This window comes from Oryza glaberrima, chromosome 2 (genome assembly GCF_000147395.1).
Source record: "Oryza glaberrima chromosome 2, OglaRS2, whole genome shotgun sequence".
Taxonomy (NCBI): domain Eukaryota; kingdom Viridiplantae; phylum Streptophyta; class Magnoliopsida; order Poales; family Poaceae; genus Oryza; species Oryza glaberrima.
In genome coordinates, this window is record NC_068327.1 from 29,200,249 (window position 1) to 29,226,718 (window position 26,470).

General features: G+C 46.1%; 4 protein-coding genes and 6 non-coding genes across 10 annotated transcripts; 8 read left to right on the forward strand and 2 right to left on the reverse strand.

Annotated features, from left to right (window-relative positions):
- Window positions 1–539: 539 nt before the first annotated feature.
- LOC127761070 (amino acid transporter AVT6A-like) lies at window positions 540–5,326 on the reverse strand. Its single transcript, XM_052285286.1, has 6 exons — window positions 4,547–5,326; window positions 2,566–4,457; window positions 2,295–2,450; window positions 1,978–2,181; window positions 1,441–1,906; window positions 540–1,075 (listed from the first exon to the last, which is right to left on the reverse strand). Exons 2-6 carry the CDS (start codon window positions 2,966–2,968, stop codon window positions 958–960), a joined length of 1,347 nt encoding a protein of 448 aa, XP_052141246.1. The 5' UTR covers window positions 2,969–4,457; window positions 4,547–5,326; the 3' UTR covers window positions 540–957.
- Window positions 5,327–5,813: 487 nt separating this feature from the next.
- LOC127761069 (putative U-box domain-containing protein 42) lies at window positions 5,814–11,651 on the forward strand. The gene is made up of 4 exons (XM_052285285.1): window positions 5,814–7,389; window positions 7,759–8,735; window positions 8,836–9,145; window positions 9,785–11,651. Exons 2-4 carry the CDS (start codon window positions 7,761–7,763, stop codon window positions 11,419–11,421), a joined length of 2,922 nt encoding a protein of 973 aa, XP_052141245.1. The 5' UTR covers window positions 5,814–7,389; window positions 7,759–7,760; the 3' UTR covers window positions 11,422–11,651.
- A 654-nt stretch (window positions 11,652–12,305) lies between these two features.
- LOC127764824 (small nucleolar RNA R160) lies at window positions 12,306–12,384 on the forward strand. The gene has a single exon (XR_008015968.1). It is a non-coding gene; the product is annotated as a small nucleolar RNA R160 (small nucleolar RNA).
- Window positions 12,385–12,733: 349 nt separating this feature from the next.
- On the forward strand, window positions 12,734–12,813 carry LOC127764907 (small nucleolar RNA R160). Its single transcript, XR_008016048.1, has one exon. It is a non-coding gene; the product is annotated as a small nucleolar RNA R160 (small nucleolar RNA).
- Window positions 12,814–12,912: 99 nt separating this feature from the next.
- LOC127764823 (small nucleolar RNA R160) lies at window positions 12,913–12,987 on the forward strand. The gene has a single exon (XR_008015967.1). It is a non-coding gene; the product is annotated as a small nucleolar RNA R160 (small nucleolar RNA).
- Window positions 12,988–13,090: 103 nt separating this feature from the next.
- Window positions 13,091–13,170, forward strand: LOC127764906 (small nucleolar RNA R160). The gene has a single exon (XR_008016047.1). It is a non-coding gene; the product is annotated as a small nucleolar RNA R160 (small nucleolar RNA).
- A 107-nt stretch (window positions 13,171–13,277) lies between these two features.
- On the forward strand, window positions 13,278–13,337 carry LOC127764826 (small nucleolar RNA R160). The gene has a single exon (XR_008015970.1). It is a non-coding gene; the product is annotated as a small nucleolar RNA R160 (small nucleolar RNA).
- A 97-nt stretch (window positions 13,338–13,434) lies between these two features.
- LOC127764825 (small nucleolar RNA R160) lies at window positions 13,435–13,514 on the forward strand. Its single transcript, XR_008015969.1, has one exon. It is a non-coding gene; the product is annotated as a small nucleolar RNA R160 (small nucleolar RNA).
- Window positions 13,515–14,603: 1,089 nt separating this feature from the next.
- LOC127761071 (uncharacterized) lies at window positions 14,604–16,984 on the reverse strand. Its single transcript, XM_052285287.1, has 3 exons — window positions 16,818–16,984; window positions 16,047–16,199; window positions 14,604–15,031 (listed from the first exon to the last, which is right to left on the reverse strand). The coding sequence occupies exons 2-3, from the start codon at window positions 16,192–16,194 to the stop codon at window positions 14,772–14,774; spliced, it is 408 nt and encodes a 135-aa protein (XP_052141247.1). The 5' UTR covers window positions 16,195–16,199; window positions 16,818–16,984; the 3' UTR covers window positions 14,604–14,771.
- A 3,042-nt stretch (window positions 16,985–20,026) lies between these two features.
- LOC127761275 (E3 ubiquitin-protein ligase CIP8-like) lies at window positions 20,027–21,292 on the forward strand. The gene has a single exon (XM_052285546.1). The coding sequence runs from the start codon at window positions 20,187–20,189 to the stop codon at window positions 21,120–21,122; it is 936 nt and encodes a 311-aa protein (XP_052141506.1). The 5' UTR covers window positions 20,027–20,186; the 3' UTR covers window positions 21,123–21,292.
- Window positions 21,293–26,470: the final 5,178 nt, after the last annotated feature.

Below are 26,470 nucleotides of genomic sequence, written 5' to 3' on the forward strand. Positions count from 1 at the left end.
AAATTATAATGTGCGTATAAAAAACAAGAGAGATGAGTTTGGGAACTTAAAGACAATTTTATTGGAGTTGGCGAAGTTCACCCCTCATCTCATCGGCACAATACAATGCGTTAACAAATACTACCTCTATTGAAAAAAAAAACTCAATCTAGTATAGATCTAGGTTCAAATTTAGGATTGGTTATATATATATATATAAAGGGAGTGCGACACAGTACTACAGTAGAATGGGCCTCCATTTGCATCGGTGTGAGTTAGGGGCAACTTTCTAAAGGTCTAGTGAATACCTCTACGTGACGGCTGCATTCAATATCTGAGACGTTCATAAAGCAATCGGACGGATGGAAATAACCGAGTACTGTAGTTTGCTGTGACACCAAAATGCAGATAAAAAAGGGACATTTGCAAATTTGCCACCGGTTTTTTTAATTTTGTAAGGATGCCACTCGAATGATAGTTCTAGTGGTATTTTTACAATTTTCTAATGGCAGTCTTGCAATAATGATTTAAAACAGTGGTAAATTTACAATTGCCCCATAAAAAAATCGTCTAACGTGCAGAAAAAAGAATTTATCGTCAGGAAAGCACCATCTGAATATCTGATTACGCAGACTACCTTACGTAAAAGAAATGCCAACTACACCAATCGAATCCCAGTGACTTTAATTATCACCAAAATCAACATGAACTGATCAGTTCTTGTCCAGTACCGTTTGGACATGTATAGAACAACCAATTTGTCAGTAACAAGAAAAGGTCTACAAATTCACGGTTTAGCATTTTTTTTTCACCGCTGCATTCTTATCTACACCTATCTCTGCAGAACCTGCAGGCAATTTGTACATATGTACTTATTATAAATGGAACTCAAAATGGTTGAGTTCAACGTGCAAACAACGAATTTTTCATATCGCACTAACTAATGCACAGATCACCACGGAGATGTGCGATCGCCAACTAAAACGTCCCCAAGCAAGCGTCGCTGTACACGGCCACTCCATTTGCCACCAAAGCAAGAACAATCATGAACACCGCGAGATACTTGTCGCCCTTCGTCGCTATGCCGTGGCGATCCCTGCAAAATCAAAGCAACCAAGATCACAGAGATCTAATGAGCGTGACAAAAAAAAATTAACCATCTAGTAGACTAGTACTACCCATTCCAAAATAAATGCAGTCATGAGTTTCCGCGTCTAATTTTGATCGTCCGTCTTATTTGAAATTTTTTTATAATTAGTATTTTTGTTGTTATGAGATGATAAAACATGAATAGTACTTTACTCATGACTTATGTTTTTAATTTTTTTAAAAAAAATTTCAAATAAGACGAACAGTTAAAATTGAGCGCGGAAAATCATGGCTGCACTTATTTTGGGACGGAGGGAGTATAAGATTGAGCTAAGTAAAGAAAAAAATAATGTTCAGTTGGTCATCACTCACCTCAGTGCCATTCCAGCAGGAAAAATGTAGGCAATGGCGACGGCGGCAGTGGCGCCAGTGAACTGGAACGCGTCCCAAATGTTGGGGACGAAGTTGGCGGCGAGGAAGATGACCATGAGGAGGGCCGCCGTGATCGCGCCGAACCTCCGGTTGTCGGAAGAGAGGGGCCTCGCCGAGGGGAAGAGGAGGCCGTCCATGTTGAACCGCAGCGCGTGGAACACGATGGGGAAGACGAGCATGAGGTGGAGCACGTAGCTGACCCTGACGGCGTCGTCGAGCACCAAGCTGTAGGGGATGCCGAGGTCGGAGTCGAAGTTTGCGAGCACGTCGTCCAGCGTTGCCTCGCCGAAGAGGAGGAAGCCGAAGAAGCTGGTGGTGGTGTACACGGCCAAGCAGAGCAGCAGCGACGCCCGCACTATTGGCCTGATCTGGGAGTGGTCCTTGAGCTCGTTGTGAATTGGGTGCACTAAATTTAGTGCCAAGTTAATCACATTTCCACATAAAAATGCAAACTTATAGCTGGTAATTAAAATGTACCGTTGTAATGGCAAATGTAGGCGGTCACAAGAACTGGAGCTGCAGTGAAAAGTCTCCAGGTGGAGCTCCAGTCATGAACATCAGGGAAAAGTTTAGGCATCGGAATCTGCCCTCTCATCAGCTTGATGGTGGTGATTCCGGCAGTGATCACCACGAACACGACGGCCAGAGCAACCGATAAGGCCGACGTGTATTTCAGTGAATCTGAACTCATCTCAGGGAAAAAGAACACAAGCCATTAGAGTCAGAACGAAATGTTCAGACTGAAAAAAAAAACTGTAGCTTTGTGTGGTTGAGCCGGGCAACCATGTACGCACCGACTCGCTTGAAGCATGTCAGTGGAGTGAACACACCGAGCGTGACGATGACGAGGATGGAGAACCGGCCGTTCCACCGGTTTGGACCGAACCATCCTTCTATCACGCCGTGATGGTGCACGCCGCCGCTGGATGACTTCCCAGAGAGCACATCGCCTTGCGTAAAAATGAGTAGAGAGCCCATCATTTCACAAAATTTCTTCAACCGAACAGTCTAAATTAAACTATCGATTGATTAAGCTAAGCAATGCATGCTGAGATGAAACCATACCGATGATGATCATGTAGACGACCATCACGCCGACGTTGTTGACGACGACGCAGAGCTGGAGGAGCCCCCTGCCGAAAGCACCGAAGGCGTCGCCCATGGCCTCGCCGTACGAGGTGGCGCCCACGGCGCGGCTGAACCGGACGAGGAGCTCGATGGAGGCGTCCGTGAGCACCGCGGCGAGCATCACCAGGATGAGGCCCGGCACGAGGCCGAGCACCTTCATGGTGGCCGGGAGCGCCATGATGCCGGCGCCGACGATGGTGGTGGACAGGTTGAACACCGCGCCGGAGAAGGACGCGCCGTCGAAGTGGTCGTGCGACGAGGCGGCGCCGTCGTCACCGCCGTCCCTCTGCTTCCTCGGGAGAAGTGGCTCGCTGCCCTCCGTCGGCATTGGCATCACCATCCTCGCTGATCCACGCGTGGATTTGCGCGGACGGAATTCCAGTTTTTTTAAATCGCGTTTTGATCTCTTACTGAGTAGAAGCTGAAAATTCTTCACGCAGACATGGATCGAAGAGTCCAAAATGCACAATCAAGACAGGCAGATTTGATGAGGTGATGGGTTCCCTTCCTTCTTCAGTTCTTCCCCTTTAACCTCGCGACCGGAAAACGCCGAGGCAGGCTATCGATGGCGAGAAAATAAGGGGAGGAACAAGCATGGTGGCGCTTTGGCCGGACGAGACGAGGCATCTTATAATTAGACGACTCCTGATTTAGCAACTAACACCACTCGCTAAAAGCCTAAATCAGCTGAAGTTCAAGCGAGCCACCGGCCACACCGCCCGCTTTTACATGGCATGCCCTAAATCACCTGAAGTTGTAGCGCCACCAAGCCACGGCGGAACCCGTGCCGGCTCCGGCGCCGCGCACGGACGTGTCGGCAACGGCCACCGCTGCTGGCGCGAGCGGAAGGACGACGATGGTAGGAGGATTTTGGGTTGTGAATTGGCCCATAAAAAAGTGGGCCTGTAGTGGGCCGCATGGATAGACGGGAAGAATTTAGCTGTGAAAAAGTTCACTTGAGATCCCTGTACTGGAATACCAATGTCACTTGATTATCAGGTTCCTTTCGTTCTTAAACTGTTAAACATTTCCATCGATCTGCTTCTAAAATTTTAGTATAAGTACAATGGGACTGATCAAATACCAAGTATCTTTTGAAGTTGCAGTCTAGATTCAACTGTAGATCAACAGATTGTATTCAACTGTAGATCAAATCGTATGTATCTAGTTAACTTCTTAGCAAAAGGTGATGTAATTCAATGATCGAACCCATTTGAAAATCCATTTTGCCACAAACAATAGGACTACACACCATCAGGTGAATTACCTAGCAAAGAGAAATTAGACCTTTTTGATAAACTAAAGAAATATGCAACCTTTGATGCATATGGAACTATGGAAGCAATAGGGAGGAGGATCCACACAACACAGATAGTTCATACGCGAATGCTTCATAAGATACTCAAGTATAGGAATACTACCTTTGTGAAGGGATGCATAATAAGAAATAAAATAGAGAATATAAAAAGCTCCTAAATATAAAATAGGTTAACAATCACATACCTGTGCACTATTGCACTGTTCACTCTTCCTTTGTTCTTGATCAATTCAGTTGATGTCATTGCACCATTAGAATAAAAAGAATTGATGGTTAAAAACTGGGCAAAATAGAGTAAGGACAACATAATTCTCATTAGTCACAAACAAATGAAGTAGGAAAATTAAGAATCAGGTATAATAATCTTCATTGCCATGAGGGAAAAGATGTGCTGGATAATTGATTGAAAGAAAAAAGGGAGGCTGATCTTTCTTGATTCACCAGGGATGTAGAAGGTCGCTTCAAGCGTTGACGAAAAATTAAACCTCCGTAGACTATTTGTCATCTGTTTCTGCAAAAAAACAGAAAATAGAAGTTGAGCCACCCACCGATCGATTAAAACGAAGAATGAGTAAGTTATAAAAATTAAAAATTCGCTACCTGGATCAAGACGATAAAGGAACTTCTGTTCAAAGGCTAGCACCTATTGACGTGATTTGACGATGAAGCTGCTAAAATTTCCAACATATTCAGCAGTCGTTGAGGTGGGGAGTTGTCAATTTCAACCAAAGATCCAACAAAAAAAGTCGATCGCACACAGCCCAACTGCAAGGCACCATCGAGGAAGCTCTAAACAGTTATGGTGTTGATTAAAAAGCATGATGATCTTTCTCAAAAAAAAAAAAAAGCATGATGATGGGTTTGATTGCTGCTATTAAGGTGGCCTATCTTTTCAGCTCCGGTGCTTGCTTCGGCTTGTTTTTGTAGCATGCAAACACCGAGCATGTCAACAGTCAAGAACCTGGGAAGCCGCTTTAATTTTTCGGCTTTCCCAGTCCCGGCGGAGCGTGGAGCCACGAAGAGACTGAGAGGAAGCAGGGAGCGGAAACGACATAGGCGTTAGTAGGCGCCGGCGGTGGTGGTTTCGCTTCTCTCGGATGTGGATTCGGAACGACGCGGGAGAAGGAGAGTCAGCCATCGCTAGGGGCGGAGTGGGTTGCAGGGGGCAGACGAGCACGATGCGGCGCGGCGCCGCAGCGTCTGTCCCCACGGCGTGCAGCGAGATGCGGTACAGGAGACGGATGGTGCAGTTGGGAGCGAGCGCGATGCAGGGAGGCAGACGAGCGCGATGCAGCGTGGCGCCGCAGCGCCTGTCCCCACGGCGTGCAGCGAGAGGGATGCGGTGGGGGAGGCGGAGCGAGATGCGGGAGAGGAAGCCGATGCGGGCGCTCGCGCAAGAGAGGAGCGATGCGGTGGGGCGTGGAGCCGGCGGAGCGAGATGCGCGATGCGGTGGGACCGGCGAGCGAGATGCGGGACGACGCGAATGCGGGATGCGTTGTCGATCGAACGGTTTTGAAAAAAACTGAAGACGTGGAAGCACCAGGAAGCAGAGAATTCCTAATAATGTGGATGATTTATATAGGTACATAGGATTCCGGTTCAGGACGGTTTTGGAACTCGACAACAACACGAGGGATTTGAAGTGAGCCTTTTCGTTAAGCTGTAATATGTGGGCCCAAAGTGCGGAGATAAAGAGGAAGCGACGGGGATAAAGATGGGCCGAATTTAGTTTGATAAGTGGGCTGAAAGTTGAGATGGGCTGGACACCCTGGGCCTAATTGACACTATGCGTTAATAGCAGGGGGTCCCTCTACGCACAAAGCTTCCTCCACCGCTTGACCGTCGGTCTATCCTGACCGTCTACCTCTGATCACACGGCCCAGATAGAGAAGCGCAGAATCCTCTCCCCTTCCGGCCAGACCTCCGGGCTCGCGGCGGAAATGGGCAGCGGCGCCGGCGAGCCGCCGATGTTCTGGCGTATCTTCCTCGACAGCCTCCCCCTGCCGATACCGTCCCCTCGACCTCCCCCTCTGGGTGTCGGGCGCGCCCCCGTTGCCGTCGCGTCAGTGGCACGGTCCGCACAACACACAGAGCGTCGGCTGCATCGCCGGGCGCATGCGACGCGTTACAGGTTTCCAGCACAACCGGTCGGCGTCGTCAGAAGAAGAAGAACAAGCATGTCTCCGCGACCCGCGTTTGGTACTTGGTATGCTATCTTAGTCTGAAGTTCGCCATTGACATTGACTCAATTTGTTTATGCATCAGTTGCGCAGTCTGCCAATCGTAGATGCATCCAAGTACACAATCACACAGGGACGACCTAACTGAAGAATATGTCCTTTTTGTCATACCGGATCTGTCCTTATTTTATGGTTGTTCAACAATCAACGTATGCGGCGGCATCTCTTCTTATATTACATTCTTTGTTCAACAATAACTAGCATCCACTGCATTTCAGCGTCTCGTTGAACGGTAGTAGTCAGTAATCAGTAAACGTTCTGTAAAGGTTAGCCATCAATAAATTATCGAGGAATTAGAGAAGCAACTTTTTTAAGCATAGATTAGTAAAGCCGAAATTTGTGGGCAAGTAGGTTGTGCAGTTGAGCTTGGGTTGAGTTCAGGCAAGAAAATTTAGAAGATAGGCTGTAGTATAGGCTGTTTGGACTTTGGAATCGATCTGTCCAACACTTTGATATTTTGTGATGATTAGATGCATTCCCTGTGATTATGTGCTTACATTTTTATTCTCATCAATCCTTTCAAAGTAGCTTGCTATCGCCATCAGACTATCACCTGTGATTATGATTTACATTTAATTTTAGCGATCCACGGCTTTATGCTGAACTGTAACAATCAAACTTTACTATGCGCACTTGTTTGCTAGCTAAAGTGATATATGTGCCTATATCCCCTATTTATCTATTCTATATAGCTTTCAGCAACTTTCTTCTTTATACTATTGTTACTATAGTCTATAGTCCTTCCGGTAGTTTGCCAACCTACCTATCGCCTAACTTTGTTCCTATTATGAACCTGTATTTCTCTTGTTGGATAATCTGAAGTACCTAACCTGAGCTCTTATTAAGCTGAGTTTCAGGACTGATGCCAGTCTGCTAGTCACCAAGATTGATCTTCCTTTGTCATGTTTCTCTCAGTGACATCAGTAGCTTCATTAGGCCTTTTATGTGATAAATAACTGCAATTTTTAAATAGGGATCACCAAACCCATATGGCCATATAGAAGAGCTGTATAAATTCCTAACACTTTGCTTGGTCTAGTTTGTTTGCATTCATCTATCATACAGTGGTACAGGGAACAAGACAGGGTTCCAGTGCTGGAGGGGAGAGGAGGCAGCAAAAGGCTCGCTCTGTAACTTACTCTACATGAAGTCACTGTAGAGTTCAGATCTTGGAGCTTCCAGTTACTAGTACAGCTCTACAGGTACTGTGTTATTGTCTTGATTGTTTTATTTGAAGGCTATGTGGAAGAGCATTTCGTAAATGCCTTTTCAGGATCTTTTTTTTTATCTCTGTAGGAATCAGATTACTGTCATGGTTCTTATATTGTGCACTTCCACTTACTGTGAGCTTGTAGTGGCACCAAAGGCTGTATCCTGTATATTTTAGTTAGTCAAGTAATAGTAGCATGATAACACCAAAACATTATATGTCTAATCTGAACAATCATTTTAGTAGCCTAATTTATTGCAAGCTCTTGTGATGATTTTTTAAAAACACTTAGTTTTTAGAGATACCATGTCTGAACAATATTTAGCTTGATGTTATCTATGCTTTCTGTAAGCATATGCAGTCATGTTGCTGGTAGTCAGTGGTGATGTCAGGCAGCAGAACTTCAATGAGTCAGGCGCGGCCATAATGGAGCGTCAAACAGCACGAAGGACCCCAAGTAGTGTGACACAGATGCCAGAATTTCCACCTGCTTGTGTTAACCTTGCTAAAGACCTCACTGCAAGATGCAGAGCCAGAGCACTGCAACTTACGGATGATGAGATATTGAGCATAACACAAGACTTGGAAAGTGTCATCGAGAATTTATGTGATTATATTGGCAGGGTACCTACATCAGCACTTGGCAGCAATGCTTACACAGATGGTGCGGTCAAAGCACTCTCAGTGAGGGGCTTCTTAGAGGATGATATGCTGACAAATGCAGTGAACAGCATGCCTAACAGGAAGTATTTCCATGACAGCAACATGCCAAGGCTAGTGGAATTTCTGCAGGGAATGTACCATGAATCCGATGAATTTGGAGGCAACTTGTTCAGCTCTCTCCCAGAGGTCTCAGAATACATTGAACCACTGTATGATGCACTCTTCTGTCCACTGACAAATCAGGTAATGACTGATCCTGTGTTAACGGAGAGCGGTGTGACATATGAAAGGAGAGCCATAGAGGAACATTTTGAGAGGTTTGCTGATAGTTCTGAAAATGTCATATGCCCTGTCACAAAAATGCCATTGCAAAGCAAGACATTGATGAACAATGCTTCCCTGAAGAGCGTGATTGCAGAATGGACAATGAGGAATGAGGCAATGCGGATCAGGATTGCCCGCACTGCGCTCTCACTGTCAAGTACGGAGGCTATGGTGCTTGAGGCCATACATGAGCTGAAGTCGTTGGCAAAGCTGAGGGGGAAAAATAGGGAGCAGATGCATAAGATTGGGGTCACCAGGCTCTTAGCACGGTTGTTTGACAACCACAATGTGCAGATTCGGCATAGCGCGCTGGAGCTTCTGTGCTTTTTAGTTGAGGATGAAGAAGGAAAGGTAAGTACTAAGTCCTCTCTTCAAGTACCTCACCTGCTATTTATAACGGTATACAGAACCATTCATGATGGCATTTTATTACTTGCATGATGGTATTCAGGATATCATTGGAAAAACTAAGGCCATTGCCCGGACAATTAAGCTCTTGTCAACTAATGGCACCGATGAAAGGCATGCAGCCATCTCTTTCTTGCTGGAGCTTTCAAAGTCACAGCTATTGTTGGAGGATATTGGGTCAACTGCTGGAAGTATCCTGATCCTCACCACAATGAGGATAAATGATTCTGATGATCCAATTGCTGCTCAGAAAGCTGGAGAGGTCCTAAAGAACCTAGAGAAATGTTCAAAGAACATCAAGTACATGGCTGAAAGTGGCTATCTAGAACCCCTTCAGAGTCATCTTGTTGAAGGTAATGATGTTTCTGTGTAGAAATTCATAACTTAAGCTGATGCATAAGTGTGTTAAATGTTATGCTAGTCAAATACAGTAGTAAGAACTCATCTGTCATATACAACGAGTCTTATATTGTTGTTTTGTTTATAAGTACACTACTCCCTCCGTACTCATAAAGGAATCGTTTTTGGACAGCGACACGATCTCTAAAACACAACTTTGACTTCTTGTTTCTATAAAAATATTTATTGAAAATGATATATGTATACTTTTATGAAAGTATTTTTCAAGACAAATCTATTCATATATTTTTTACATTTTCAAACTTAACAACTTGAAAGTTATTCATGATTTATATTCACAAGGTTTGACTTAAACATTGTCCTAAACGACTTCCTTTACGAGTACAGAGGGAGTACATCTCTCCACCATATTTCTGAAAATGTATTGATTAACTGATCACTCAATAAAGTTGTTTTGCTGCACCTGGTCAGTGGTCACCTGCACATGTTACTATGTTAGTGTCCTCACAACTTTCATCACTTGAACGCCCCAAATGTTTCTTTAACATAAGAGCTAAATAACTTCAAAGTTAAGAATCTTTTCTTCTCATAAGTTAATTGAAATTTGAGCTGAGATGTGGAATTCTAAACAGGTTCAGAAGAGATGCAAATGGAGATGGTCGGCTACCTAGCCGAGCTAATCCAAGAGCAGGAGCTCACCATTGACATCAACGGAAGCACGTCGGGGGTCCTCATCAAGATGGTGCACAGCTGCAACACCGTGGCTCGTAAGGCCGCGCTCGACGTCCTTGTCCAGCTTTCCTCTCACCGCCCCAACAGCAAGACGCTCGTCGAGGCAGGCGTCGTCCCGGTCATGGTGGAGGAGCTCTTCATCCGAAAGGTAGACGACGAACCGCTCAGCTACAAGGCCATGGCCGCCGCCGTCCTCGCCAACGTCGTTGAGTCCGGCATTGATCCGGACACCACCGTGGTGAACAAGGAAGGCCACGTCCTCACGTCCAAGTACTCCATCTACAACTTCGTCCACATGCTCAAGTGCTTCATGCCCGACGAGCTCAACCTCAGCATCATCCGTGTCCTGCTCGCGCTCACCGCGCACGCCAAGCCGCTCGCCGCCGTGGTCTCGGTCGTCAGGGAGAACCACCGGGGCCACTCCATCGTGGAGCTCATGAGCTCCTGGACGGAGGCGCTCGGCGTCGCCTCGACGAGGCTGCTCATCACCCTGTCCGCGCACATGGGGCACACCATCGCCGAGAGGCTCTGCAAGACGCAGGGCCAGCCGAGGAGGCTGGTCAGGAGCATCGTCCGCGCCGGCCGCGCCGCCATCACCGAGCGGCACGCCGCCGCGGTGACGCTCCTGTCGAGGCTACCGTACCGGAACGTCTCGCTCAACCTGGCCCTCGTGCAGGAGGGCGCCGTGCCGGCGATACTGCGCGGGATCGAGGAGATGGGGAGCGGCGCGGCGAGGATGACGACGAGCAGGCACGCCGCGCCGTACATGGAGGGCCTCGTGGGCACGCTCGTGCGGCTCACCGCGACGCTGTACAACCCGGACGTGCTCAAGGCGGCCATGGACCACGACTTCGCCTCGGTGCTCACCGCCCTCCTCGCCGGAGCAGCCGGTAGCGGCGAGGTGCAACGGCTCGCCGCCGTGGGGCTCGAGAACCTCAGCTACCATTCCATCAAGCTGTCCCGGCCTCCGCCGCCGCCGGAGGACGAGCCGCGGCCAAAGAAGATGACCATACTCAAGCGCCTGAAAGACGCAAGGGTGCATAACCATAGCAGCAGCAAGAACCCACCGCTGAACGTCTGCCCGGTGCACCGTGGCGTGTGCACGCCGGCGACGACATTCTGCCTCCTCGAGGCCGGCGCCGTCGAGGGCCTCCTCGCCTGCCTGGAGAACGACGACGCCCGTGTCGTGGACGCGGCGCTGGGAGCGCTGTGCACGCTCGTCGACGACAGGGTGGACGTCGAGAAGGCCGTGGTCGCCCTCGCCGGACAGGGCGCGGCGAGGCGCGTGCTCGCGGCGCTGAGGCAGCACAGGGGGAACAGCCTGTGGCACAGGTGTTTCTCCGTGGTGGAGAAGCTGCTGGTGCACGGGGAAGACGTGTGCGTGAGGGAGGTGACCGGCGACAGGATGCTGCCCACGGCGCTGGTGAGCGCATTCCACCGCGGCGACGCGAACGCCAAGCAGGCGGCCGAGAGCATCCTCAGGAGGCTGCACAAGATGCCTGACTACTCTGCAACCTACATGTCCGTGGAATTCTAGTGCTTTCATTTCATCGAGTAAATAAATATATACCACCGGTAAATAGCAGCAGATATTTGCTGCCGTGCATATATGAACATGATGTTTCATACATCATCTTGTACATCCGGTCGCAAAATTTATCTCAGTAGCATATCCATGATATGTTGTATGAAATCTTCCAAACGAAAATGAAATGAAATGTCTCACTTTTGTAATGGAAGATGTAACCGTACTCGTAAAAGAACAGTTATGAAGATCATGGAAGGCCCAATAAAATCCGAAATACAGATGGAAAGGCCCAGCCCATATACAACTCAACTGTTCATCCTCTCCTCGGAGACAAACCCTAGCTCTACAAACCCTTTAGAACCCTAGCCGCCAGGGAGAGACTGACCATGACCATCCAGTCGCCCGCCTCCCACAAAAAGGATTCAGCAATCCTGTTCGCTCTGTGCGATCATTTTCCTTTCTTTTTTTTTTCGATTATTGTTCTCGTCCTTCTTCGGTCTTGTGCTGCGGGGATGATTTAATCGTGGTTTTACTTCGAGTGTGCTGATTTGATACTCCATTCTTTTTTGCTAGAGCCTTGGAGTAGCTATTAGACAACAAGAATTAGGTACTTTTGTTTGATTGGTTTATTTAAGCGCATGCTGTTCTTGGATTTGATGGTATTGTTGTGGTCGACTCGCACCATTAGCCCCCTGTTCTCTTGAGATTGGATACAGGGAAAACTGCGAGAAAAGGATATATATGGGTGCTATATCCATGGATTGGACAGGGGCTCTAAACTTCTGTGGAATCCAGCGGTTTCCTCAGAATCATCTCTTCTGTCCACATTGTTACTTATATTTTGGTTGCACTTAATTCATTTTAATGTATTTGCATTTGTTGTTGTGTTCTGAAGCGAAATGAGGAGGAAAAATCATCCGAAGTTTTTCTTGTGGAAAACACGTACATGGTCTTCAAAGTTCTCTGATCGCTCCATGTTAAACTAATTTTTAGTCTCTTGATCTGTAGCTATTTGTAATGTGGGACAATTCATTTGTTGATTTGGGGGAAGTTTTTTAATCGTGTTCAAAGAACCAACATATAGGTGTGAAGCAAAATCGGAAGTCATTGCATCTGAAATTTTAGTGCTGATCTGCTAATAACGCATAGGCAGTCACCAAAGTTCTTTGGTTGCTTTTCTCAATGCAATCTTTGTTTTGTTTTCCCTGATAATTAATAAAGTTTATCATTGTTTTTTCCCATTCTGTGGCTATTGTGTTGTACCTTTATGGTGTTTTGAATGATGTATAGTGCCTTTGCCTTTAGTTGCTGGGAAATGGAAATCAAAATGAGGAGGCTGTTTGTTCTGAAGTATCTAATGTGGATACATCCATTCATGGTCTTCAAAGTTCTCTGATTGCTCTCATGAATCCCATGCAACATCAGCATGCTATCTAAGATCATGTATTACTTGCTTTTGGATAATGCTTGAATTGACAATGTAGTGTTTTAATTGTGTAGAGCAAAATGAGGAGGTTATATGATCTGAAGTATCTAATGTTGATAATTCAAGGTCTTCAAAGTTCTCTGATTGCTCTCATGAATTTCCATTCTCCAAGTAATATGCTATCTGATATCACGTAACACTGACATGCTTTGGATGATGTTTGAATTGAAACTTTGTTTTTAGATTTCTAGAAGCAAAATGAGGAGATCAATCGATCTGAAGTATCTAATGTTGATACATCCATTCATGGTCTTCAAAGTTCTCTGATTGCTCTCATGAATCCCCATTCCCCAAGCAATATGCTATCTGATAATAGTAGTAACACTGACATATGCTTTGGATGATTTTTTAATTTAAACTATGTTTTATGATTCCTGGAAGCAAAATGAGGAGGTCAATTGATCTGAAGTATCTAGTGTTGATACATCCATTCTTTTCTTTTAAAAAAAAAACCCTGAAAGTGGCAAAAGATTTGCCGAATATATTAGAGGGAATAAAAGCCAAGATTGTTCAGATAAAAGCCTTGCAAAAAGCAAAACAACTGATTGTTTCTCATGAATCTCTAAGCAAGATTGTTGATTCATCCATTCATGGTCTTCAAAGTTATTTGATTGTTTCTCATGAATCTCTGAGCAATATGCTAGATCCTGTAGTTCTTGCTTTCTAGCTTGGGTTTTGTTACATTGTTTGGTATGAAATTTGAGTTTTTTTGGACAAGACAATCGTCTGTTAAGTTGTTATTTTCCGTTTTAATCGTGTTGTTTTCTAATGTCTAATTCACCTAAACCGCAAAACTTACACACCCTCCATTCCATAATATAAGGCACAACCACTTTTTCTATATGTTCCATAATATAAGGCATGCATGTATGTAGGCAATTTAACTATGACCCCTTCTCCTTTAAATTATTACTTTTTTAAATCCTCCACTCATGTTCTCTAATTCTATTGGATGGATGCATTGTATTTATTAGGATGATCCAAACTATAATATGATAATAACTATTTTCTTTGTTTTTGGGTAAAGAGTGGACTTGGTGGTTATGCCTTATATTTTGGAATGGAGGGAGTATCATTCAACATGAAGACCCTCTTATATTTCTTTTGATATTTTGGAAACGCTCCCCTTTTCTTGGCCATGACCAATGTACACACAGCAGCGATGAACTCGGTTTGAAGTAATCATGTCAACTGACTGTCTCGGCTGTTGCTCCAAGTCGAGGGCTGAAGCCTTGAAGGAAGCTACTACATCCTAATAGTAGTATAATATTTAGGAAAATAGAATTTAGTTGAACTGTAAACCTGTCCAGAGATGATATCGTACATTCTGTATGGTAGTAGTACTTCATTGTTCAGCTGCACCGAATTGTGCATTATGTAAACGTACAACTACTTGTCATAAATTGTTGTTGTAGTAGGAGTAACTTTGTGTAACAATAGCTTGTTCAGCTGCACCGAATTGTGCATTATGTAAACGTAGAACTAGTACTTGTCATAAATTGTTGTAGTAGTAGGAGTAACTTTGTGTAACAATAGCGTGAGAAATCAATACAGGAATACTTCCCAATTCGCAGTGTTTTTGCCAGTCGTTTCAGGTTATATATTATATTCGTCAACGTAATGGGAGTTTGAATTCAATGGTGATACCTGCTGGTCATTAGATTGTAAAGAACTCAACTGCAGTCAATAAGGTTGAAAACTACAGTACTCAGAATAGGAACACTTGAATTAAACATGGTTTGGGTTTTCGAAATACAACACTCGAAGACAACCAAATGTTTTAGAACAATACAGGTAGGAGCATCACAAGCTAACAGATGGCTGGATGGGTACAGCATAGGAAGCATTCCTGCGAAGCTCTGAATAGGCAAAGTTAACCAGGGCCAACTTTTGGGATGTCGTAGTGCTCGCTAAGATTTGCCAGGTATTGGTTGAAGTCCTGGATGCGGTCCCTGTGTGACTTGTTGGCTACTTTGGCTAGCTTATGCATGTCAATCTTCTGCTTCTGCTCCATGTAACGCCTCTCAGCTGGGGTGAGGTGATCATAGTCGCCTTGCAGGTTCCCTTCTTCTCCCATCTTATCAGCTTCAGTCAATTCATCATTAGGGTCAGCTAGTACTTCAGAGCTTCCACCTGAAGAAAATTGATCAAATTAGGTGCAAAAGTCATACTAATGCAGTTCACTTAAACAAAGTGAAAAGTGTGTAATATCTGCAATCAAATGGTTAATAAAGTACGTTCAGCAGAAAGCAATTTATACTGCTGCACTTGCTTAACCAAACAGGAAAAAACATGCTGCATGTGCAATTAAGATATTGGACAAATGAACAAAACCAACTTGGGTGGGCTGTCAAATGATAAGTTCCTGTTCAATGCTTTCTTCTGTATCGATTTATCCAATACTAATCAATACTGTATCGATTTATCCGATACTAATCAAAAGTATTGGATATTATTGAGGGTAATCCAAAAATCAAAAGTTTGGGAAATATGTTAGTATCTGTCATATAGCATCATAACAATAATCTTGAAAATCCTAATTCTTTAATTCGGCCTAAATGTCCAAGGATCCATGCATACACAACCATTTAGGGTATACAGTTATAACTATATAGAGAATTGGCTCTTTCTTGTTTGTTCAATATAAGCTATATTTGACATGGATAGAGGGCTGAGCCTGACTGCCTGAGGCACCTAATCTAACTTATCAGTACAAACCCTCTTTTATCCAATACAAACCCTTTAATAATTAGTTCCTCTAGTAAGTAGTAATGCCACCGCAATATTTATCCATCTTGCTAGAAAAACCATGTCAGCTAGCAGTAGTGAAAACCACAGAGTGCTCAACACAAAAAAGTAAGATCAAAATCAACATTAATCAACTCAATAGTATTGAAACTTAAGCAAATAGACGTGTTACAGGCAACAACAATCCACTCAATAGTATGGAAACTTACAATAACAAACGAAAGAGCGTTTAGCGTAAGTACTCCATCCACCATGTAGCCAGCACATGTAAAATAAATTACTAGTACTCAAGAGCATATGAACTATTGCAGTTAGCGTGCGGATAACAAAGTAATAAGTCCAACGAAATCCTAACCCACACTTAGTCGTTTAGCAATCTCAATAGAACAACGAGCTTTACCTTGGTGAAGCTCTCCGTGCCCGGCTTCAGATGACTCCTCGCGGTGCTGCTTCTTCTTTTTCTTCTTCTTGACTCCCCCTTCCTTCACATCCAGCGCCTTCCCCTTCAGCTTGAGCCTACCCCCAACGACGTTCTGGTACTCAGACATCTCGCCTGCATCCACAACCCAGACATAAGCAAACTTTTGGGGAACAAACAAACTGTTACACAGGTTAAGGCTCTGAAATTAAGAGGAGCTTCTTCCAGATTCCAGACATTAAGTACTACCGGTGGGAGAGAGATGAATCAGAGGATGTGGATGCTCACCAGGATCGCCCCCCCCCCTCCCCTCCCCTGCTCGCCAGATGGAGATCGGCGCCCCTCCCCTGTTCAACCGCGAGATGGCGCAAGGGGAAGATATTCGAGTACTCCACTTTTATCTTGTTTTTGTAAGTAAATTTCATAAACTACGGATGCTTTAGCTAAATTATCACAAAACTACAGATTTAACACTAAATCTACCACATAACTACAAATTTTAAGATGGAATATCACAAAACTATAGATTTAGTAACAAAGTTATCACAAAACTACAGGTTTTATTATAAAACTTGGATATTTATAAGTCGAGCATAACATTAGTATTAAGAAAAGAGATCGAACAGATAAAAAACATCAGCGGATAGCAATCAGGCGCAGAACACTTAGGATGGGAGGAGGAGAACCCTAGAAAAGACCACGGCAAAGTATACGAAAGTGACATCGACACGGGCAAATTAGGGCTCAGCTCACCTAGCGAAAGAGGTCGGCCAGGATGGATCTCCACGCCACACCAACCCGGAGAAGGAGAGGAGCTCGAGGCAGTGGAAGGTGGCCGGCTGGCCGCTCTGCGTCCCCGAGAACCGAGGGTTCGGTGGCTTCCGATTTGGGGACGACGATTTGATGGGAAAGAGAGAGAGAGAGGATGCGAGGGCAGCCGAGGAAGGGTAACACCGTAAATTCAAATTGGGCCGTGAGTTGCAAACCGCCAGTAGAATAGGAAGGAATGGAATAAGTTCACTTTGACTCCCTTAAAAGTTACTCGAATCTAATCCATGACCCTAAACCGCAAAACCAGATATCTCGACCCACGAACTATTAAAACCGGTGCAATTTTACTCCCTAGGTGGTTTTGAAGGGTGGTTTTGCTGACGTGGCGCTGACATGGCGGTGTTGACCTAGTCTATGGGGTTGACGTGGCGCTTAGGTAGCATTTGAATTAAAAAGTATCCGTGGGACCCGTTTGTCATTCACACACTTAAAAAAATGTGGAGCACACTGACATGTGGACCCCACATGTCATCCTCTCTCTTTCTTCTTCCTCCCCTCTTCCTCCCTTCTCTCTTTCCTTCTCTCTCTCCCCTTCCGCCGGCCGCGGGAGCACGGGCTGGAGTGGCGGCGGGAGCTGAGCTCGCCACCGCCACGGAGGTCAGCGCCAACGCCGCTGGAGGCGAGATCGACCGGTCGTGCAAGTGCGTGAGCCTTGGGCCTGGGAGCCCGACGGGATTGGACCGCCATGGAGCTCCGCGTTGGCTGCGGCCCGGGCGCCCTGGCCCAATGCTTCATGCCGCAACTCGTGACGACGTCATGCGCGTAGCTGCCGAGAGGGTCTGCGTCGTAAGTCGTGACCCACCAATAAAAACAAAAAAAAAAGAAAATCAGCCATCCGGTGCAAATTCACCACAAAAGCACGGTGAAAACCACCTGTTAATATGAAATCTCCACCGCGATGCAGGAGATGGGAAAGAGCAGGTCTCGGAGTTCTCTTTATATAGGCCGGAGGGGAGGAGGTGGACCGCACGGACGGAAAACGGCGCCGGCGACAGTGGAGCTCCCTATTGAAGACACCGGTTTAAGAAATCGATTGAGGGCGATTTAGTGCAGGATTAAGTGGGATTTGTTGGGGAAATTGATGCCCACTACACAAGGAATCGATTTTTGCAAATAATTTGGAGGAGAAACGATAGGGCAGGGAGATCAACGGAGGCGGCAGTACTTGAGTTTCACTGGAGAGATGAACAGACGACGGATAGAGGTGGAAGAAGCTCCTGGCGAGCGAGGCCCGCCTGCCAGCGCACGGACAGTGAATGGAAGAGAAAGAGAGGGGGGAGGACGAGGAGAGGATGATTTATGTGGGCCCCACCTATCAGTGGTCCCACCCATACTTTTGGTGAATGACAAATGGGTCACACACATATTTTTTATTTCTAATGCCACGTCAAAGCCACGTGGGAAGGAGTCCGAGTCAACACTGCAACGTAGGCGCCACATCAGCGAAACCGCCCTCCAAAACCACCGAAGGAGTCAAATTACACTGGTTTTGAGAGTTGGGGGGGTCGAGATATCCGGTTTTGTGCTTTAGGGTCACGGATTAGATTTTGATCACTTTGAGGGTCACAAAGTGAACTTATTCCGGAAGGAATCGGCATGCACTTTATCTACAACAAAACTTATAGGTCCAGTAGAGATGGGCCGAATAATAGGTCCATTATCCTTTAGAAACTAGACCGAAACGAATAAGTTCATCTGAGGTCCCTTGCCTACGAATCCGATTAAAACCTTAACTGTCACAATATAAGTCCCATGATGACTTTAGCTGACGTGTTGTCTATTGGCTAATTTAACTCGGTATTTATCTGAAGTGGCACATGGAACAAAATTTAATAATTTTAAAAACAAAACAAAATAAAACTGATAGGCCCAGTAGAGATAGGCCAAGTAATAGACCCATTAGCTAGAAACGAGACCGAAATTAGCTCAACTTCGTACCAAAAACAAGGCGAGTAAAATAAAACAACAGATTTTGACCGCACGAATTGCATGTGATTTTTGGGTAAAAAATGGTTCAATTGCCCACATCTCATCTACCGCACAGATCACAGAAATCATCGCTGTTTATTTCACTTTACTCTGCACATGAACAATCCGGTGAGGTGCCATCATTGGCCCGAAGTCCTAAACTTCGGCGGCGGCGACGGAGGATGGCAGTAGGTGCATTGGCAGCCAACAGGATCGCACACACCAACGCCGTTATACCGGAGGGAGCAGATCGCCTTGCACGAGTCCGGATCGCAGTTCTCGTCCGGCGGGTCATACACCCTTCTGCAGGCTTCGCCGCCCGGCGGCGGGACGTCGCCGCCACCCTCCGCCGTCGTCGCCATGGCTGCAAAATTGATCCATTTTCCTCCTGGATTAGTCAATTAGGACTCAAAAAATTGTATCGGAGAAGTTCCGTATACCTGAGGAAGAGAGCAGAAGAGCGCCGATGATGGCTACTAGGAACATCACGCGGTCCGGCTCCATTGATCCCTCCTCCCTTGCAAAACAACCACCTGCAACTGCAAGTCTGTCTTACGAATACATGGTGGATTTATACTTGATTTGGTGCGTAGTATCAGGGGTATTTGGTCTCAGTTAGGCATGGCATTGATCACTCAGTTAATCTCTCGTTTAATAGATTGCCGGATATGCCTCTGAAAAGCTAAATGTGATAAAAGGGGAAGCCATTGATGCGTGGATATGCAAGCATGAAACTTTATAAGAATGACAGCTGATAATGGAGTTTTTATCCTCTCTTGAACCTTTTCAATTTTTTTTAAAAAATATATAAACCCTCTCAAAACTTATTTTTAAAATTTGTATCTTTCGTGAAACGTGTTAGTATTGTTTCACCACACCAGCTTGACACGATCAAAAGGTTTAGATTTGGAAATAAGTTTTAGGATAATTTAGTTTCAAAATTAAAAAAATAAACATGTTCAAAAAATAAAAAATATTCATGATAATGTGGGGGCATCGAATTAACCTTGATTTCATGGACCTAATGGGCCGTGTCTTCGTGGGCCGACAGCTCTCTCTCACTCTATCCCTCTCTCCAGCCCACCAACCAGCTGGTCGATTTGACAACTGACACGCACATCTCGTCTCCTTCCTCTCACGGCGCGGGGCGTCCGGTACACCAACCCAAACCCAATCCAATGGTAAAGCGCCCGAAAAGCAAGGGAAAAAGAAGAGAAAAAAAAATAGAGAGAGGTGTAGCGACTCGCCAAGCGGAGAAAGAAAAGGAGAGGAGAGGAACAGCGCAAACGTCCCCCCCGTCCCCCCAACCTCGGTCGTTGCCCAATGGCGAATGATTCCTCCTCCTTCCCTCGCAGCCTCCTTATCCCGCTCGCCGCCGGCGGCTGCTCCGACGATGACGACGGCTACGACGAGGGCCCGTCGGACACCGTCTCCTTCCCCTCCTTCTGGCCGCCGTTCCCGGCCATCTTGTCTGATTCCGACTCCGACGTCGCCTTGTTCCCTCCTCCTCCTCCCCACGTGGACCACTGCCCTGCGCCGCAGGGCGCCGCGTCGGCGTTCTTCGGGCTCGGTTTCCGTGAGGAGGATGACCACGATGGCGGCGAGTGGGCGCCGCCGGGCGAGGTGGAGTTGCCTCTCTGTTGGGATTGCCTGCAGCTGGAGGAGCCCGACCACCAGAGGTGGGACATCGGCGTGAACGGCGGCGGCGGCGACGAGTGGGAGCAGGTCGGCATCAGGGTGGAGGAGGAGGAGGAGGAGGCCGCGGCGGCGGTGAGGAGCCTGGAGTGGGAGGTGCTCCTGGCCACGAACAGCCTCGGGAGCCTCGTGGTTGACGGCGCCGACTACGACGGTGGAATCGACACGTTCTTCCTCGACGACGCCGACGACGTGCTGTTCGGGCAGCTCGCCGCAGAGCACGAGCCCCCCGCCGCCAAGGGCGCGCGCGCGGCGGCGAAGGCCGCCGTGGAGAGCCTCCCGACCGTGGTCGTCGACGCGGCCCGCGGCGACACGCAGTGCGCGGTGTGCAAGGACGGCATGGAGGCCGGCGAGCGGGCCAGGAGGCTGCCCTGCGCGCACCTCTACCACGACGGCTGCATCCTGCCGTGGCTCGCCATCCGCAACACGTGCCCGCTGTGCCGCCATGAGCTGCCCACCGATGACCCCGAGTACGAGAACTGGAAGGCGAGGCGAGCAGCCGCCGGCGGCAATGGCGATGGCGACAGGTACGGCATCATTAGGCAACTTTCAATGATTGATTGAATATTAATAATTAAAAGAGGAAGAGAGATTAATTTGATATTCAGGAGTTAGGCGGCCCAAAAAAGGATCTTTTTGATCGAGAGGGGAAGGGAGGGGATCGAATCAATGTGAATTTGTGGCATTTTTTTTTTGGTACAGAGTGATGATAATACAGTGCATTTTCAAGTCGATTATGGTAGAGTGATGAAAATACAGTGCATTTTTAATTCGGTTATGGTGTATCTCGAAGAGAATTGAAGCACTGACAAAGGCTTGACGAGATTGTTGTTTCTTGTTTATTTACAACGGAACAAAAGGATTAGATATTCGTTCGGGAAAAAACGATTAGATAAAACTCTGTTATAAAAAAGGGAATACTCCAATATTCAGTACGGCATAATTTTCATTCTTCGAACTATTCAGAATTATTAGTCTGTATGAGTTCGATTTCACTTGTAACCTGTTCTGAGTTCTGACGAACGGCCTTGAACATCACAAGTAGTCATGAGAAAATTAGGAAATGGAGTACTACTCAATTATTCCAGTTCCAGTTGAACGGCCAATACGTACTCCTACTTCCTTTGCCAATGCAACTCATTAAATACTTCGACAGGGTCAAACATTTGGAAGGTTTCCGTGCATGTATGATATCGTTTCCTTCACGCTGTCACTGGTGTCCCTTAGGCCATAGCGATGCAAACCTCCAAAAATTCCGCGTAATCACCTTGTATCTTCTCACCGTACCTTCGATTAAAACTGATGGTTTGCATCCAAGCTAAGCATGCAATCGCGCGCACATCACAACCCGCGGATACCAATACCAGTATACCACGATTCCAAGCCTGTCTTGTACTCATGTGTTGAAGGCAAAGAGCGCCTTTCTACGTAGTACTTGCCTTGCGAACGCAGCCTGCTCCAGTGCGCAGCCATCAAGTTGCCGTGGCTTGGAAGCGGGGGCTCGTGGAGGCGCGCGGCACATGGCGGCCGGCCCGTCATCCCCGGCCTCGCCCTCGCCCTCGCCCTCGCCCGCGCCCGCGCGCGTCGGAGTCGGAGAGAAAGAAAGCCAAGTACGAAAGGATGGAATCCGATCCCCGCGGACCCATCTCTTTCGTGCCACTTCACTTTGCTCATCTCCCAACCATTCGTTGTTCGGTGCGCAGCAGCCGATCGAACGCACGTCGTCTTTTAGTTTTCTAGCACGTGGGCACAGACGAAGACGGGAGATGGTAGTACTCCAGTGGGCAGGAGCAGGATCTCTCGTTTCGTTTCCATGGATAAACGTGTTGGAAGCCCGCACGAGTCGATCGGGTATGGCAGGCACGTCCCGTGTGCTGTGCGGTGCGGTGCGCTCGTGTTGCGACTTAGGGCTTAGTTAAGTTCCCAACAAAATTTTTCACACTGTCATATACATGGAGTATTAGATGTAGAAAAATAAATAAATACACAGTTCGCTATAAAATTACGAGATAAATTTTTAATCCTAATTGCGTCATGATTTGATAATGTCATGCTAAAGTAAACATTTGCTAATGATTGATTAATTAGGCTTAATAAATTCGTCTTGTAGTTTTCTGGTAGAATCTATAATTTATTTTATTATTAGACTATATTTAATACTTTAAATAAATGTTCAGATGTGGTATAAGGGGTAAAATTTTGTGCCCAGCTAATCATGCCCTTAGCGAGCCGCGTGACGTGACTTGTTCATGCTCTGACCGGAATTTTCTCTCCCTCTCCTTCCGCGTGTGTTTTTGATAGAAGTGTACCTGGTGTGCTCTGCTGTCTGCCGATCTTTCCTCAGTTCTTGACAAAGTTACTTAACCTGTGCCCACTTCTAAACGGCCCAGTTTGCGCCAATTACTAGTGTAACCCTAACTCATCTTCTCCCAGTCCCCCACCAACCATAATTATTAAGACCGGACCGGACCAGCGGTCGGACCGAAGAAAACCGGAACCAGAGCCTCTGCCGGTTTGGTTCAGACCGGATATGCAATCAAGCCAGTATAAACAGGTTAGACCGTCCGGTTTTTATGAAAAACTGCTATAGAACCAGAGAAAAAACTGTGGTTGAACCGGCCTTATGTGCGCGGGAGTAGGTGTGACTCTAACTCATCTTCTCCCCGTCCCCCACCAACCATAGTTATTAAGACCGGACCGGACCGGCGGTCGGACCGAAAAAAAGGGGAACCAGGCCTCTGCCGGTTTGGTTCAATTAAAAGACTGGATATGCAATCAAACTGGTATAAACCGGTTAGAGCATCCGGCCTTATGTGCCCCCACCAACCATAGTTATTAAGACCGGACCGGACCGGCGGTCAGACCGAAAAAAAGGGGAAGCCGGTTTGGTTCAGTTAAAAGACCGGATATAAACCGGATAGAGCATCCGGTTTTTATGGAAAACCGCTATAGAACCAGAGAAAAAACCGTGGTTAAACCGGCCTCCTTTCGAGGGATTCGAACACAGGACCTCGTTGGAGGAATGAAGCTCACCAACCACCAGGCTATCATCATGTGTCAGAAAGGAATGAGTAATATATTTAATAACTATTGAATATTGAATCGGGTTAGACCAATGAACCTTCGAACAAAGAGCCTCACTGGTTCAATTACCGGTCCGGTCTCAATAACTATGCCACCAACGTATTCGCGAGCCACAGATTGAGCACTCGCCTACCCCCCTCGAGCCACCACCTCCCGGCTCCCGTGCCTGACGACCTCACCTGCGTCGGAAGGCACCAACAGAGTTACAGAGCAAAAAGGCTAAGGGCTCATTCGGTTTGCAGGATTTTCAAATCAAATTATAGAAATAGGAAAACGATAGGGATTGGGTTGGTATGTATGTGCAAAACAAATGATAGGAAAAAATATAGAATTTGATCATTTGGTTGGTAGGTAGGAAAAAATACCGGAATACTTAGTATTAAGTTAACATGATCAAGATTGAAATGCTTTTAATCCATGCAACTTGAGCCAAATACATAGAATAAGAAGTGATATACCTCGATCCTACGCCGTAGAAATAGAAAAAAGGGCTCTTCCTTTGCTCAAATTTTCCTATGTAATTCCTTAAGAAATAAGAATCATAGCCAAAGTAAATTCTATGCTTTTTCTTTGCTCAAATCCTACAAAACGAATGGATGAATAGTACATAAATACTTTGCTTTCCTTTCATTTTTCCTCTAAAACGAATGAGCCCTATAACATGATCGGCCGTGAGTGCTTGCACCGAGCGGTAATATCAGACTTATTTTTGGCCCCGCTAACGTGTTGGACTGTTTCTTTTTTTTTCTTTTCTTGCATGTCATCGCCATCTCCGCCGCCGGAATCATATGCTCCGCGGCTGCTCCTCGTCGCCACACCGCTTGAAGAAGGAAGGAGAGCGAGAGAGAAGGGGTCACCGTCGCTACTGCTCCAGCGCCCTCCCTCCCGCCTGCCGCCAGGTGCGCCGGCAATGGCTCCACGGGGAGGGGTGGGGGAGGAGGCCGACGACAACCCGCGGGGAGGGGCGTTGGTGATGCCGTCCGTGGCGACGGTCAAGGCGATGGCCGGCAGCGAGTCGGCGCAGACTCCATCGTCCGTGGAGGGGAGAGAAGGAAGAGGATTATGTGGGCCCCACATGATAGTGGGTCCCACATTTTTGTGTGTGTGTGAGCATTCTGGGCAGGTCGCAAGAAGCCGCTTTTAGAAGGTTTGGAGCAATCGCACGTTCGGCCAGGGATGTCGGATGCGAGATCTTTAGCTACTTGTATGAATTTGCCAGTACGCTTCGAATCCTTATGGGGAAGTCTATAAATTATACGGCACGACTGCGGTTCAAGAAGCAATATGGCTGAGAAATTATCTTCTCTGTCTTGATGTTGAATGATAAATGAGTCCTACATATATTTTTTAATTCTAATGCCACATAAGCGCCACATCAACGCCACGTGGAAACAATACCAAGTCAAAACCGCCACGTAAGCACCACGTCAGCGAAACCGGCCTCCAAAACCACCAGAGGAGTAAAATTACACCGGTTTTAATAGTTGAGGGGTCGAGATATCGGTATTGTGGTTTAGGGATACGAATCAGATTCGGCCACTAGTTAAGGGACTCAATATGAGCTTATTCCTTTCCATCGTGGGATTGACAATCCACTATTTCTTTTTCTAGAGTAGGCCGATTATAGGCACATGGACCTCATAGCCCATATATATGTTTTGTTATGCTTTTAACTCTTTTCAAATTTATATGCATATGTACAAAGTTACTATGCACGATGTATAAATACCTGTGTATAAAGAAATATGTATAAACTTTTATCTGTGTCAAGATAACATGCTGCTAAATTGATTGTAATTTTATACGTACAAATTTATATGTGCAAAGTTTCTACATAAGAAGTTTTGTGTAAAAGTATATATGCATTTCAAATCTTGAAGCCTGGACAAGCCCCACATGGATGTCCTAAACTTTTATATGTACTAGAAAAATTGTCCATGCGTTGCAATGGGTGAAGGCTATTTTAATCTTATTATTATTCACTGTGAGAAATTCGCTTGGATATATATTTTTCTAGAAAATCATGTCAAGTTAGCATAAGAGTTTTTTTTTCAGGAGATTTCTTATATGATTCCTTTTGTATTTCTAAAAGTGAATGAACTTAAAACCCGACTCAAATACAGATCCGTATTTCTAAAAGCGAACAAACTGTATTTTCCTAATACAGTTAAAAACTGATTCATACAATGATAACGTACCAAAGTGCCGACAAAAACATCTTCAATTTTTATAATAGTAGAGATAATATTCGTAGGCCAACCCAACATGTTGCTTGTTGGGCTCAAGAGGCCCAGGGAGAGGAAGGCCCTGTTTAGATTCCAACTTTTTTCTTCAAACTTACAACTTTTCCGTCACATCGAACTTTCCTACACACAAAATTCCCACTTTTCCATCACATCGTTCCAATTTCTTAAACTTTCAATTTTGGCGTGGAACTAAACACAGCCGAAGCGGCTTGGCTGCTTCGGAATCAACACGAAGCAATTGGGCGTTTGTTAGAGATGTGCATATCTGATAAGTAAGGAAAGATTTACTACAGCAAATAATAAAGATAAAGCGATCGGCTGTTTGTTGGAGCTACCATGCTCAAGCAGAGGCAGGGCATATGTATACGCGGCTTGTGCCAGCCGCCCAGTGCCCCAGCGAACTCTCCCTTCCGGAATCCCTTCCACCGTGGCACCAAGGGGATTAGCATTCCCCAAATCCTTTATTTAAGATTGTACCCACGGTACATGAGTTTGTAGGTGGTGCAAATCAAGGATGGAGACAGAAAGTAGCATGAGTGGGGTCAAGGATCTACCGCTGATATAGACTAAGGAAGTAAAAGT

What these genes read in the sequence shown, in the direction of transcription:
- LOC127761070 (XM_052285286.1), bottom strand. Translation starts at nt 2,968, where the DNA reads ATGGTGATGCCAATGCCGACGGAGGGCAGCGAGCCACTTCTCCCGAGG. An exon ending in GACATGCTTCAAGCGAGTCG is followed by an intron (nt 2,182 to 2,294) that starts GTGCGTACATGG and finishes AGATGAGTTCAG; the next exon opens with ATTCACTGAAATACACGTCG. An exon ending in CTACATTTGCCATTACAACG is followed by an intron (nt 1,907 to 1,977) that starts GTACATTTTAAT and finishes CACTAAATTTAG; the next exon opens with TGCACCCAATTCACAACGAG.
- LOC127761069 (XM_052285285.1), top strand. Translation starts at nt 7,761, where the DNA reads ATGTTGCTGGTAGTCAGTGGTGATGTCAGGCAGCAGAACTTCAATGAG. An exon ending in TTGAGGATGAAGAAGGAAAG is followed by an intron (nt 8,736 to 8,835) that starts GTAAGTACTAAG and finishes GATGGTATTCAG; the next exon opens with GATATCATTGGAAAAACTAA. An exon ending in TCAGAGTCATCTTGTTGAAG is followed by an intron (nt 9,146 to 9,784) that starts GTAATGATGTTT and finishes AATTCTAAACAG; the next exon opens with GTTCAGAAGAGATGCAAATG.
- LOC127761071 (XM_052285287.1), bottom strand. Translation starts at nt 16,194, where the DNA reads ATGTCTGAGTACCAGAACGTCGTTGGGGGTAGGCTCAAGCTGAAGGGG. An exon ending in GCACGGAGAGCTTCACCAAG is followed by an intron (nt 15,032 to 16,046) that starts GTAAAGCTCGTT and finishes AATTTTCTTCAG; the next exon opens with GTGGAAGCTCTGAAGTACTA.
- LOC127761275 (XM_052285546.1), top strand. Translation starts at nt 20,187, where the DNA reads ATGGCGAATGATTCCTCCTCCTTCCCTCGCAGCCTCCTTATCCCGCTC.